Consider the following 15,348-nt stretch of genomic DNA (forward strand, 5'->3'; position numbering starts at 1 on the left):
TGGTATTTTATTTTTATAAATGTTTTAATACTTTTGCATCAAAAGAATGGATGTATAGGGGCGCCTGGGTGGCTTAGTCAGTTGAGTAATTGACTCTTGGTTTTGGCTCAGGTCATGATCTCAGGGTCATGGAATCAAGCCCCATGTCAGGCTCCGCGCTCAGCACAGAGTCTGCTTGAGATTCTCTCTCCCTCTCCCCTTACCCCTCTTGTGCACACTCTCTCTCAAATAAATAAATCTTAAAAAAAAAAAAAAGGAATGGATTATATAAAAGTCAAGTGGATATTATGTATGTAGGCAAACTAGATGTTTAGTTTCTGAGGTGTGTACAAATACATAAATAAAAGACCTTCTACTGATAGGCCCCAACTGTAGTTCCTAATAACCAATTTGTAAAGATAACAAAAAACCCTCAGTGATAACCTTTGTGATGATAAGAAGGGAACTACGTGACCATTGGATATGGTAGAAACCAAAACAAATATTCTAAAATAAAAAACAGGGACCTAGAGATAACAGTAAAAGTTATGGAGCTCTGAAGGAAAAGAACCATGGATATCAAAACGAAAAGAGGGTTTTCTGAAGTTTTTTACATACAAGGTTCACTGAAAAAGAAAATAGGAGGAACCATTGTTCTGGAAATACTTTAAATGTTTAACTTATAAATAAAGTACCCATATTGTGGTTTACATGACAAAAACATACTTTCAGATACCTTTTTCTGGGGGGGGGGGGATTAGGTACATGATTTAATTACTTGCTTAGTTAGTAATTCTACTTTTTTAAAAAAAGGTTTTATTTATTTATTTGTAAGGTAGAGAGAGAGAGAGCACACAAGCAGGGGGAGTGGCAGGCAGAGGGAAAAGCAGGCTCCCTGGTGAGCAAGGACCCAGATGCAGGACTTGATCGCAAGACCTTGGGATCATGACCTGAGCTGAAGGCACACGGTTAGCTGACTGAGCCACCCAGGCATCCCTATAACTCTATTTTTCTAAATAACCTTGCTCGATCAAATACTGACATTCTTAAAAGGTTGTAAAACAAGAACCATTTGGATAGAGTATAAAAAAAATACTCTCAATGAGTCAAAAACTGAAGAGATGGTCCCAAATTTGCCAAAAAATTAGCTGTGTGAATCAGAGCACCCTTACTAGCATTTTTGAACCACCTGAGTACTTTTAAGTTCTCTTTTGGCTCTAAAATATGCTTCTCCTTTAAATCAAAGTTCAAATCATTTAAGGCTTACAGTCCAAAGTTTAAAAACTAATAATTCTTGAAAACTCTTTCTTTTTTTTTTTTTTTAAAGATTTTATTTATTTATTTGATAGAGAGAGACACAGCGAGAGAGGGAACACAAGCAGGGGGAGTGGGAGAGGGAGAAGCAGGCTCCCCGCAGAGCAGGGAGCCCGATGCGGGACTCGATCCCAGGACCCTGGGATCATGACCTGAGCTGAAGGCAGTCGCTTAACCAACTGAGCCACCCAGGCGCCCTTGAAAACTCTTTCTATAAGCTTAATGGGAGGGTGGGGGAGATTCCTTTTGAGGCCAAAGCTATAAGCCTGGTACAAAAATCATGTAGGAATTTGAGGAAAGATTCAACACACATCTCATGTCCATTAGATTGGTTTTTCTGTTTCCCAGCTTAGAAACCTAGTAGAAGACTTTCACTCAAACTACCTAATCTTCAAAAACAAGAGTCAGCTACATAACTATTGCTGGGTATTATCAACACATCAATAATTTAATCCTAACCACTTCCTGATTCTTTATATATACATTAGACAGATATGAACATAAGTTTCCTATATTGCATGTCTATTTTAAATTTTCTGAAAGAGTAAGAAGTCATTGTACATCTCCAAAGAACTAAATTTGCTTTTACTACCTTATAGTTGATGGAAACAGAGATTGTAAATAGATATAAACCACAACCCACTGCTTAATATTTCTTAGAAGAATTTAGGAGGAGCTTAAACACTGGGCAAAAATAAAAATAAAGAAGTTCTTCCTTGCTGAATGTCAATTATATTTCAATACACCTGAAAAAAAGAAAAGTTCTTCCCCAGACATTAAATACACATAAAAAGGACTGATGAAGCACAGTTAACCAAATGCATAGCTAACATTTATAAAGCACTTACTGTGTACCTGACTCTATCCTAAGTTATTCAAAAATATTAATTCAATGGGGGTGCCTGGGTGGTGCAGACTGTTAAGGGTCTGCCCTTGGCTCAGGTCATGACCCCAGGGTCCTGGGGTCGAGCCCCACATCGGGCTCCCTGCTGAGCGGGGAGCCTGCTTCTCCCTCTCCCTCTGCCTGCTGCCCCCCCCATTGTACTCTCTCTCTCTCTCCCCCTGTCAAATTAAAAAAATAATAATAATTCATTGAATCTTCACAAAAAGCCTATGAAATAAAGTACTACTTTATCCCTATTCATGAATGAGGAAACTGAGGCACAAAGAGTCAAGGAACTTGTCTAAAACACATAATCTGGAGTTCAAATCCAGTAGTTTAGATGGAGCCCATTTCTTTTTTTTTTTTTTTTTAAGATTTTATCCATTTATTTGACAGAGAGACACAGCAAGAGAGGGAACACAAGCAGGGGGAGTGGGAGAGGGAGAAGCAGGCTTCCTGCGGAGCAGGGAGCCCAATGTGGGGCTCGATCCCAGGACCCTGGGATCACAACCTGAGCCAAAGGCAGACACTTAACGACTGAGCCACCCAGGCGCCCCATAGATGGAGTCCATTTCTGTTCACACTATGTTACATTTTTCTTTCTTCTTTTAGGAGAGAATAAATGCTCTCCGACAATACTGGGACCAATGTTTCAGGATAAGGAAAAACAGAAACTCCTATCTCTGGTTTCAGTTTCAATGAAGTAACTCTACCTTGAACACCTTGATTAACTAATAAAACCTAGAAATGGTTCTGATGACACTGTCAATTTACTTTGAATCAAAACCAACACATCCACAAAATAAATGGAAAATTCACTAATGGGAAAATGGGAAGTACCTGTGAGCCTGCACAATCTTGCTAAAATACCAAACCAAATCTAAAATGATATTAAGCTGGACATCACATCATGGAAGTTCAAAAACCTTTCTTGCCATCACTCTCGGTACCACATAAGGCCTGTAAACTCTTGTTTGCTACCATGATCTTTTTTCTCCAGCATAATCTCTGCAACTATCACCTGTCATCACCAAGCCAAAATAATATGTAAGGATGGCATGAAAGGATGGGGCATTTTATATATGAATGGCTGTTGACAAAAAAATGGTCATCTAATTAGGTGTCGCATTGCTGCAGATAATTGGTTTAGGATACAAGTTAGATACTGTCAAATATCCATTTTTTGAACTAGCTAAAGATTTTATTTTTTTTTAAGATTTTATTTATTTATTTGAGAGCGAGCGAGAGCGAGTGCTCAAGTGGGGTGATGGGCAGAGAGAGAAGCAGACTCCCTGCTGAGCAGGGAGTCCAATGTGGGGCTCAATCCCAGGACTCTGGGATCACAACCTGAGCAGAAGGCAGACACTTAACCGACTGAGCCACCCAGGCGCCCCCCTATTTGAAGATTTTAAACAAATACTGCTACTACTTAAAGTTGCAGATTTTTCTTAAAGAAAATCTGGGATTGGAAGATGCTTACAGGTAACAAGCTAACACACATACAGTACTTTCATATGTGTACTGGAACACAGTTCGAAATTCATTTAATCATCACGATACCTTATGAGTTAGATGCTACTATCATCCTCCTTTTACAATCGTAAAATTGATGCATAGAGAGACTAAGTCACTTGCCCAAGGTCACAGGTCACAGAGCCAGTAAGTGTCAGAATTAGGATTCATATCCAGACACTCTGGCTCCAGAGTCTGTACTCTGACCTACTGGGCTACAATGACCTTAACCACTACAACACAAATCTATTTTACTATCTTACTGAGGGAGTTCAAAACTTTTTCATGGTCTCAAAATCTGCACTGTATCCAGCCACATATCAATACACTTCAGTTCTTCCTCTTCTTGCTTTATCTAAACCTTCAGTGTTTCTCATGTTGCTAGCTTAACAGAAGAGAAAATAAATAATAATTTAAAAAATCAGCTTCCTATAAAAATTTAATAAATGAGATGTGTATAGAATCTTTTAAATCTTAGCAAAGTATTCATTTACATAGTTATAACAGGACAACGTACATGTCTGCTCTAGGATCTTTAAGAAATTAAGTTTGACAATTTGTGATTAAAAATCCCAACTACTGACAGTTATTTAAAAAAAAAAAAACTAAAACCTTTATATTTTGTTGGTAGGATATAAATTGGTTAGACTTTTGGGGATAAAAATGTTAAAAGTAAAGCTTTGATCTACAAATTCCAGGATATAAGGAAATAATCTAGCAATTCAGTATAGTGTTTTGGAGTTTGGTTCTAGAGTTCTTAGTTTGGGTTTGAATCTTGGTATGAATCTTGGGCTTATTGAAGGTATGACCTTGGGCAAGTAACAGCCTTTTTAACTCTCAAATTTCCTTCTCTGTAAAATGGAGGTGGGGGGTTGGGGGGTAGGGTGGGAAACACCATTCAGGGTGGTTGTATTAACTGGGTTAATGGATATGAAATACTCAGAATAGTGTATAGCACATAAGAGCTCAATAAATGTAAATTATTCTATAGAAAATTTAATTGTGACTATGTTCATAACAGTTTCGCTTATAATATAAAAAATTATATCTAAATGTCTTACAATAAAAGTTGGAATAAAGAAATTGTGGCAACATCCATTTAATTCAGTAGTATTCAGTCATTCGATACTGTTGTTATATATTAGAAGATGCTCAACCTCCACAATAATAAACAGGACCAGGGTTGTGGCAATGGAGAGGGTGAGTAGTGGTCAAGTTTAAGATATATTTTGAAATTAGAGTCAACAGAATTTACAAAAGAAAAGGAGAAGAGAAAGGTTAAGGATTACTGCAAGGTTTTTAGTCTGAGTAACTAGAAGAGTGGAATTTCCATTTGCTAGATGAGCAGGACTATGGGCTAAACAGGTTGGGAGAGGCACACAAGGAGTTGAGTTTTAGACATGTTAAATTTTGAGATGATTTATTCGATAAGATGTCCAAGAAGCGATGAATTACAGAGGTCCAAGCTAGACACACAAATTTAGGAGCCAACCACAGATAACCTGTATTTAAATGATTAAATCATCAAGGGATTGAGTTTAGATGATAAAGATAAATGGTCTGAGGACTGAGCCCTGGGGCACTGCATTGTGTAGTGGTTAGGGATTAGCAAAGGCAGAAGGGGGATGGGGTAACATAGGAGGAAAAAGTAAGAGAATGCATCTTATCTTCCTGCCATGGTTTCAAGAAGGAAGAAGTGATAGCTGTGTCAAAACCTGCTGAAAATTTACAAATTAAAACCACTGGATTCAACAAGAACAATCTTGGTGGCATGATAGAGACAAAAGCCTAACTAGAGAGTCAAAATGAGGAAGAGGACAGAATATAGTCCCCTCTTCTGAGATGTTTTATTGTAAAGGAGAGCAATGAAATGAGGTAAAGAATGGAGGTAGACATAGGGGTCAAGAAGTTTTGTAAAGATGGGCAATATTGCAACATGCTTTGCATGCTGGAGGAAATAATCCGATAGAGAAAGACTGATGGTTCCCAAAAAAGTAGGAAGAATTGCTGAAGCCATGTCCTCAAATAGGTAAGTATACAGGATCTAGTGCACAAGTAAAAGGGATTACCCTTGGCTAGTGTGTTACTTTTCCAGTAAGGAAAAAAATATACTTTTAATTAAAAAGCAAGCAAGCAAGCAAACTTTTTGTACAGCTCCTTTTGAAAGTACAATTGAAAGTACAACTAAAGTACTTTCCCAAAGATAAAATATCTAACATCTTTAAAAACATATTTTTAGGGGGCGCCTGGCTGGCTCAGTCGGTTAAGCATCTGCCTTCGGCTCAGGTCATGATCTCAGGGTCTTGGGATCAAGCCCTGCATCTGGCTCCTTGCTCAGTGGGGAGTCTCCTTCTCCCTCTCCCTCTGCCCCGCCCCCCCTCCCATGCTCTCTCTCAAATAAATAAAATATGAAAAAAACCCCAACAACATATTTTTTAATTCAGTTATTATGTTACACTGTTTTTCAGAGATTTTAAATTATGCTCTTCTCATTTTATCAGTACAAAAGAGTCACTTACCATACTGTTATTGAGATTCTTGTCGACTTTGCAAAATGTGTGTGGTGGACTTTCTCCTTTACTGGGTACAATAATACATATGTCTGTGACAGCCAATGTATTCTGAGTCATGTTTTCAGAGGCTCTTCGGAAAGTGATATAAATTTTTTGTGATGAGGTACTACCACTAATATTTGCAGGGCGTCCGTAGGGAGTACTCTGAATAATTTCACATCCCTGTTTCAATCTTTCTTTCCAGTCATACAAAACCCTAAAAGAAAAATGCATAAATAACTACACAAATGCAAAACATCTTCAAACAGGATAGGTAATACTGTCAGGTATCATAAACTGATCTTTAAATGTAGCAGATATTCCAATCTTACTGCAAGTTTGAATTGCACAGTCCCATATAAAACTAAAGGAGAGTGGCTTCCCCACCAAAAACTAAAATAATGTAAGGAAAATTCAGATTATCTTTTGTGTTTGTTGGCATAAACCGCATACAGGCCACACACAGAGGCACTTGCTTTAGCATTCCATTTAATGATTCATTTATTTATTTTTGTCTCTAAAACCAAGCATCTTCTTTAGAAAAAGCAATTTTATAATTTAGCCAAAGTTAAAATTTTACAAAAGCCTCCTTGCCAAATATTATAGAACCTGCCTGCACACTTTCACCTCCAATGCTCTCTCAAATTTAAGAGACAGCTATAGGTTTTCAAAAGAGAAAATAACCTCAAATCCATCTGTAAGCAAAAGGATGGGTGAAAGACATAGGCTTTTTTTTCTTCTTCTTTTTCTTTATTGTGGTAAAATGGTAGGCTTTTATTAATGGTCAGTCCAGCCATCCATTCATTAAATCCGCTAAGAAGTATATTCACATACAAGGAAAACATCATACTGGAATAATATTAGTCTATTCCCTCAGAGAATTCACTGATTTGTATTTTACTGCTAACTCCCTGGCATGAGGAAAAAAAAAACTTTAAAGCTCTACTATATTAAGTGTGTTTCTGCATTTGCTATAAAAATTGTTATAACAGGCAATATCCTCAATATCAGTATTTCCTTTTATAAAATCCCATTATTCAAATAAAATTAAGTGCCAAAAATTGGTAAAATTATTTTTTCTAATATAATTTTTAATTTCCCTTTTTGTCATGCTGTCAGCAAACTTAAATTTTTCTTTCAACATTTTATTTTGAAAATTTAGGGCTAAATTTTATGCTTGATCATAGCAACTATATTTATCCTAACGTTAACTTAAATGCTTACTCCTCCTCCTCTTTTTTTTTTTTTTAATTTTTTTTTTTTTATTTATTTATTCATGAAAGTCAGAGAGAGAGAGAAAGGCAGAGGAAGAGGGAGAAGCAGGATCCCCGCCTAGCAGGGAGCCCGATGCGGGACTCGATCCCAGAACCCTGGGATCATGACCTGAGCCGAAGGCAGACGCTTAACCATCTGAGCCACCCAGGCGCCCCACTCCTCCTCCTCTTTTTGATCTTGCTTTCATTTTTTTTTTTTTAATCTTTAAAAAAAGGCATTGTAACAGAGAGAAGTTAGACACATCTCAATTCAAATTTCTACTACCTGTTACTAGCTGTATTCTCTTAGGCAAATATTTAATCTCTCTGAGCCTTGTACTAATCAGCTATAACATTTAAAAATCTAGGGGTGCCTGGGTAGCTCAGCCGGTTAAGCGTCCTCAGGTCATGATCGCAGGGTCCTGGGATCAAGCCCCATGTCAGGCTCCCTACTCAGCAGGGAGTCTGCTTCCCCCCTCTCCCTCCACCCCTTCTCCTGCTTGTGCTCTCTCTCGCTGTCAAATAAATAAATAAAATCTTAAAAACAAATTTAAAAATCTAACCCACAGGATCTTGAGAGAATTAGATGAGAGTATAAATAGGCCTCTAAAATAGTGCCTGGAAAACAAACAATTGAAAACAAGAAAACAAAAATACAACACAAAACAACAACAAACCACCATTTATTACCTTGAATTTCTTAAAGATATGAAATATAAATACATTTGAAACATAAGATACCTGTTTTCTTTAATCAGGTATTATCCTGTTACATATATTACTTGTGTTATTATTTTTTATTTTTATATTGTTAGGAACTTTTCTTGTCTAACTAAACTAAGCTTTTCAAAGGCTCTTAAAAATGTTGCCCTATCCTCTACAATGACAGAAAAGGGGGATATTTATAAGAGTGGTGAATTTATTTATTCCAGTTTAAGCCCTTAACTATTGGAGAATCCTTCCTATACTTGGAAAATTCCTCATCTCTAAATTAGGAAATTCCAACATCCTAACAAAAATCTGCAACATTCCCTTCATTTCATCCACAATCTACAATTCTGAGGATGATCAGTGGTCACAGGAGCAAATTACCTAATCTTTTGAAAAGAAGATCTATAAGAGACACTTAACTATAGACGACAAACTAAGGGTTGCTGGAGGGTAGGTGTGCACGGGATGGGCAAGGCGGATGATGGGTATTAAGGAGGGCACTTGTTGGGATGAGCACTGGGTGTTATATATAAGTGATGAATCATTAAATTCTATTCCTGAAACCAATATTACACTACAGTCAACTAACTAGAATTTAAATAAAAACTTGAGGGTTGCCTGGGGGCGCTCAGTCGGTTAAGCATCCAACTCTTGACTTTGGCTCAGGCCATGATCTCAGGGTCCTGGGTTCAAGCCCCATGTCAGGCTCCCCATTCAGGGGGGAGTCTGCTTGTCTCCTCTCTCTGCTCTCTCTCTCTGTGTCTCTCTCTTTCAAATAAATAAATAAATCTGTAATAAAGAAATAAAAACTTGAAACAAACAAACAAAAGACCTAACAGCTGGCTTATTTTCCCAAGCCATTTACTAAATACATTAAGCTTTATAAGAAGCACTATAAGAGGGCGCCTGGGTAGCTCAGTCGTTAAGCGTCTGCCTTCGGCTCAGGTCATGATCCCAGGATCCTGGGATCGAGTCCCGCATTGGGGTCCTTGCTCAGTGGGGAGCCTACTTCTCCTTCTGCCTGCCGCTCTCCCTGCTTGTGCTCTCTCTCTGACAAGTAAATAAATAAAAATCTAAAAAAAAAAAAGAAGTAATATAGTAGCTGTTCCAAAACCAACTTAAAATTACTAGAATTCCTCTTAATCGCAGGAAACAAACTGAGTGTTGTTGGAGTGGGGGGTGGGGTGGGAGGGATGGGGTGACTGGGTGATAGACACTGGGGAGGGTATGTGCTCTGGTAAGCGCTGTGAATTGTGCAAGACTGTTGAATCTCAGATCTGTACCTCTGAAACAAATAATGCAATATATGTTAAGAAAAAAAAAAAGAAGAAGAAGAAGGTAGCGGGAGGGGAAGAATGAAGCGGGGGAAATCGGAGGGGTGGACGAACCATGAGAGACAATGGACTCTGAAAAACAAACTGAGGGTTCTAGAGGGGAGGGGGGTGGGAGGATGGGTTAGCCTGGTGGTGGGTATTGAGGAGGGCACATTCTGCATGGAGCACTGGGTGTTATGCACAAACAATGAATCATGGAACACTTCATCTAGAACTAATGATGTAATGTATGGGGATTAACATAAGAATAAAAAAAAAAAAAGAAAAAAAAATTACTAGAATTCCTTCATGAAGAGAATAAAAATTGATTTTTGATACCAAACATTAGATGATAGGATTTTTAAAGTAGAAGAGATTTGAGGAAGTTTTCCAATTCATTCTATCTCTCCTCAGGCATTAGTAAATATGACTGTCCGCTTTCAGACTTAATATAATAGGAGATGGAAATTTAAAGCCCCTTCTGGTGACATCAGTAGGGATATTGATATCTTCTTTATTTTTAACTCAAACATTCCAAGTTAAGTGCATGCTCTTTTGCAACTGAGCAATGAAAACAAGAAGGCTAATCTTTATTTCTTATAAACTCTTTATCTATTTTGAAGACATTAATATTAGAGCTACTTGTAGCTTTCCTTAGGCCTTCTTCTTTGTTTTTCAGTGGGAATCTTATTTTTCTACCTTTAAAATATTGTTCCTCTTTTGCTCCATATATATATATATATTTACATCTATATATTCTTTTTACATATATAATATATATTATATAATGTATATATAATGTCAATTTCTGCAAAGATTGGGGTTCTTTTTAAAAGATGAATATATATTTTATATATATGTAAGAGAGAAATATATGAATGTAAAGATACATATATGTAAAGGAGAAATATATAAATGTAAAGATAAATACATATACATATATATATTCATATTACAAAGAACCCCGATCTTTGCAAAAATTGACAAGCTGAGTATCCAAAATCTATAAAGAACTTATCAAACTCAACACCCAAAAAACAAATAATCCAGTCAAGAAATGGACAGAAGACATGAATAGACACTTTTCCAAAGAAGACATCCAGATGGCCAACAGACACATGAAAAGATGCTCAACATCACTTGGCATCAGAAAAATACAAATCAAAACCACAATGAGATACCACCTCACACCAGTCAGAATGGCTAAAATTAACAAGTCAGGAAACAATAGATGTTGGTAAGCTTATGGAGAAAGGGGAACCCTCTTATACTGCTGGTGGGAATGCAAGCTGGTACACCCACTCTGGAAAATGGTATGGAGGTTCCTCAAAAAGTTAAAAATAGAACTACCCTATGACCCAGCAACTGCACTACTAGGTTTTATCCTAAAGGATACAAACATAGTGATCCAAAGGGGCACCTGCACCCCAATGTTTATAGCAGCAGTTTCCACAATAGCCAAAATATGGAAAGAGCCAGTTGTCTATTGACAGATCAATAAAGAAGATGTGATACACAAACACACACACACACAAAATGGAATATTACTCAGCCATCAAAGAATTGAAATCTTACCATTTGCAATGATGTGGATAGAACTAGAGGGTATTATGCTAAGAGAAATAAGTCAATCAGAGAAAGACAATTATATGATTTCACTCATATGTGGAATTTAAGAAACAAAACAGAGGATCATGGGCGCCTGGGTGGCTCAGTTGGTTAAGCGACTGCCTTCGGCTCAGGTCATGATCCTGGAGTCCCGGGATCGAGTGCCGCATCGGGCTCCCTGCTCGGCAGGGAGTCTGCTTCTCCCTCTGACCCTCCCCCCTCTCATGTGCTCTCTCTCATTCTCTCTGAAATAAATAAATAAAATCTTTAAAAAAAAAAAAAGAAACAAAACAGAGGATCATACGGGAAGGGAGGGAAAAATAAAATAAGACGAAATCAGAGAGGGAGACAAACCATAAGAGACTCTTAACTATAGCTATGAAACAAACTGAGGGTTGCTGGAGGAGAGGTGGGTGGGAGGACGGGGTAACTGGGTGATGGGCATTAAGGAGGACACTTGATCTAATGAGCACTGGGTGTGACATGCAACTGATGAATCACTAAACTCTACCTCTGAAACTAATAATATACTATATGTTAATTGAATTTAAATTACAAAAAAAATCTGATAGGCAATCAAAAAAAAAAATTGACGAGCTGATCCTAAAATTTATATAGAAATTCAAGGGACCCAGACAGAATAGTCAAAATGATCGTCAAAATGATCAAAGCTGGAAGACTCACACTTCCAGTGGAAAAACTTACTACAAAACTATAGTAATCAAAACTGTGGGGATGCCTGGGTGGCTCAGTTGGTTAAGCATCTGCCTTAGGCTCAGGTCATGATCCCAGGGTCCTGGGATGGAGTCCCACATCGGGCTCCCTGCTCAGTGGGAAGCCTGCTTCTCCCTCTGCCTCTGCCTGCCGCTCCCTTTGCTTGTGCTCACTCTCTCTCTGACAAATAAATAAAATCTTAAAAAAAAAAAATTAAAAAAAAAAAAACTGTGTAGTACTGGCACAAAGATAAGACATGTAGACAAATAAAACAGAATTCAGAGTCCAGAAATAAACCCATACATCTATGGCCTATTAATATTTGAAAATGGGGAAAGAATATTCTCCTCAACAGATGGTGCTAGGACAACTGGATATCCATAACCAAAACAGTGAGGCTGGACCCCTTCCTCAACCATATACAAAAATGAATTCAAAATAGATCAAAGACCTAAATACAAAGTCTGAATCTATAAAACTCTTACACAAAAACTTAGGTGTAAATCCCCATGACCTTGGATTAGTAAAAGCCTTCTTAGATCTGATGCCAAACACAAGCAACAAAAGAAAAAAATAGATCAGACTTCATCAAAATTAAAAACTTTTTAGCTTCAAAGGATACCATAAAGAAAGTGAAAAGACAACCCACAGGATGGGAGAAAACATTTGTGAATCATATATCTGATAAGGGACTTGCATCTAAAATATGTAAAGAACTACTAAAGTTCAACAATAAAAAGACAAGCCAATTAAAAAATGGGTAAAGGATTCTGTATAGACATTTCTCAAAAGATTTACAGATGGCCCACAAGTACATCAAAAGATGTTCAACATCATTAACCATCAAGTGAATGCAAATTGGGATCACAATGAGTTACCACTAGGAAAGCTATAATCAAAATGACAATACAAAATGTTGGCTAGGATGTGGAGAAATTGGAACCTTCATACACAGCCGGCAGGAATGCAAAGTAGTGTGGCTACTTTGGAAGACAGTCTGGCAGTTCCTCAAAAGATTAAACACAGAGTTATCATATGACCCAGCAATTGTACTCCTAAGTATATATACAAGAGAATTGAAAACATATGTCCATAAAAAAAATTTATATATCATTATTTCCAGCAGTGTTATTCATAGTGGCCAAAAGTAGAAACAACCTACATGTCCATCGAACTGATGAATCAATAAATAAATTGTGAAAATAAATAAATAAATAGGGGTACATCCATAAAATGGAATATTATTCAGCCATTGTAAAGGAATAAAGTACTGACACATACTACAACATGAATAAACCTGGAAAACATAATGCTAAGTGAAAGAAGCCGGTACAAAAAAGTATTCTTTTTTTGCCTTAGAGTATGATTCTATTTATATAAAATGTCCAGAATAGGCAAATCCATAGAGACAGAAAATAGAATAAGCATTGCCTAGAGCTAAGGGGGTTAGGCAGAATTGGATAGAAACTAAAATGAGTATGAGGTTTCTTTCTGGCATAATAAAAATGTTCTAAAATTTATTGTGGTTATGGTTGCACAACTCTATAAGGACACTAAAAACCACCAGATTGTACACTTTATTTATTTTTTTAAAGATTTTATTTATTCATTTGAGACACAGAGATACAGAGAGAGAGAGAGAGAGCATGAGCAGGGAGAGAAGCAGAGGGAGAGGGAGAAGCAGGCTTCCCGCTGAGCAGGGAGCCCGATGCGGGGCTCGATCCCAGGACGCTGGGATCATGACCTGAGCTGAAGGCAGACGCTTAACCATCTGAGCCACCCAGGCGCCCGCAGATTGTACACTTTAAATAGGTGAACTGTATGGTATGTGAATTCTATCTCAACAAAGCTGTTATAGAAAAAAGGAGCCCTAAGTTCAATATAATATCCTAAGTAAAGGATTTTACCCCAAGATCCTTGTTTGATGCATACAGCCTTAAGCATCTATCTACAATGATATAAGACTGATGCTCAAAAGTCATCCTTTTCTGGCACTTAATTTTAAAATGATAAAAATTCTTGTGGTCAGGACAATACTCTAGTTTTCTGGTACTTTCCTGTAGAAGTTTACAAAGTTTCTCCCCTTAACAGAAAGAAACTCTGACAAGAAGAAAGTGCTGGGCACCTGTAGGACAAAGGGATAATCAAATGGTATAAGGAACACAGAAAGAGAACACAGGATTCTAAACATGTGTCTATTTTTCTAAAGCTGACATGTATTTATTAATGAACAAATTGAACAGTGAACTTCAAAATCTATAAGGCATATTATTTTGATCAATAGCGACAATTAAAAAAAAAAAAAACTTACCCTAGATCTGTAAGTGGAGGCTTATCTCTTCCTCTTCTGTAGCAAAGGTAAATCTGCGGTCCCACAAGACTTCCATTATTGAGATCAGCCGACAATCCAGTTGGGGTAACATCAATACATATATAATCCCGTGGCACTTCCTCCCCAAGAGATTTAATAATCACTGAAACATCTGTTATAGGTTCTTTTGGTTTAGCTACTTTATGACAGGCATCATTGAAGTGAATTTCTTCTTCAAGAGGCTTTGAAACATCAGTTAATCCTGCTACAACAAAGTAGTCAGCAACACGAGGCCCCTTATCTTCAATCATCTTCCATTACAGAAGGTTACATCTAAAAGGAAAGTGAAAGACTAGTAGTATAATAAGTCAAATAAATAGATAAGTCAAATAAATAGATAAGTCAAATAAATAGAAGTGGTTTGTGCATAAATAAGAATGAAAAACTATAGAAAGAACACTACTTCTCTGATAAACATAGTACTATTACACATTTCATTTTAATATGTAAAATGTATGGCTTTTTTTTTTAATGGGATTATATTTAGCATCATTTTCTGAATATAAAAGTAATGCATGAATTTCAATTTTTTACAACATGGAAGCCTGGATTACCTAAGTACATGACAAAAACAACAACAAAACACGTCCTTGTAAATGCACAGACTAACCTGTGAAAATGAAATTCCCAGGGTCCCAAAACACCGAGGAAACCAAAGACCAGAGTGCAGTGTATAAGCTGATAATGGGTTGGGGAAGTTTGCTGATTTCCTCAGTAATCAAGGGGTTTGTGTGTGGGTTTTTTTTTTTTAAGATTTTATTTATTTATTTGATAGAGCAAGAGAGCACAAGCAGGGGGAGAGGCAAAGGGAGAGGGAGAAGCAGGCTCCACGCTGAGCAGGGAGCCGATGCGGGACTTGATCCCAGGACCCTGGGATCATGACCTGAGCTGAAGGCAGACGTTTCACAGACTGAGCCACCCAGGCGCCCTGGGGTTTGTGTTTTAAAAGGCATTACAGGAACAGGAGACAAGGCTTTGGGACCACATAAGATAGGGAATTAGAACTGAGACATCTGTATAGAACCAAAAACCTCAAAAGGACTATAGCCCCAGTTAAAGAGTGGATTTTAAAAATCCATCCACTGGTACAGGGAGATAATAGTTTGCCTCAATCTGGGCCCAGCTTTGGTGGGGTAAA

The 15,348-nt window shown here is 37.4% G+C and overlaps 1 protein-coding gene across 4 annotated transcripts in view; it reads right to left on the bottom strand.

Annotated features, from left to right (window-relative positions):
• Window positions 1-15,348, bottom strand: part of DENND4A (DENN domain containing 4A) — a 136,417-nt gene that overhangs the window by 81,896 nt on the left and 39,173 nt on the right. For all 4 annotated transcript variants that reach the window (XM_034994583.1, XM_034994582.1, XM_034994581.1 and 1 more), the window contains exons 3-4: window positions 14,151-14,483; window positions 6,208-6,457 (exon numbers count right to left, since the gene is read on the bottom strand). In XM_034994583.1, the coding sequence (XP_034850474.1) occupies window positions 6,208-6,457; window positions 14,151-14,461 (561 nt within the window). In that variant the 5' untranslated portion in view covers window positions 14,462-14,483. The remainder of the gene's footprint in view (window positions 1-6,207; window positions 6,458-14,150; window positions 14,484-15,348) is intronic.

The sequence above is a fragment of the Mirounga leonina genome, unplaced genomic scaffold, assembly GCF_011800145.1.
Source record: "Mirounga leonina isolate KUSES-001 unplaced genomic scaffold, KU_Mleo_1.0 Mir_91, whole genome shotgun sequence".
NCBI lineage: Eukaryota > Metazoa > Chordata > Mammalia > Carnivora > Phocidae > Mirounga > Mirounga leonina.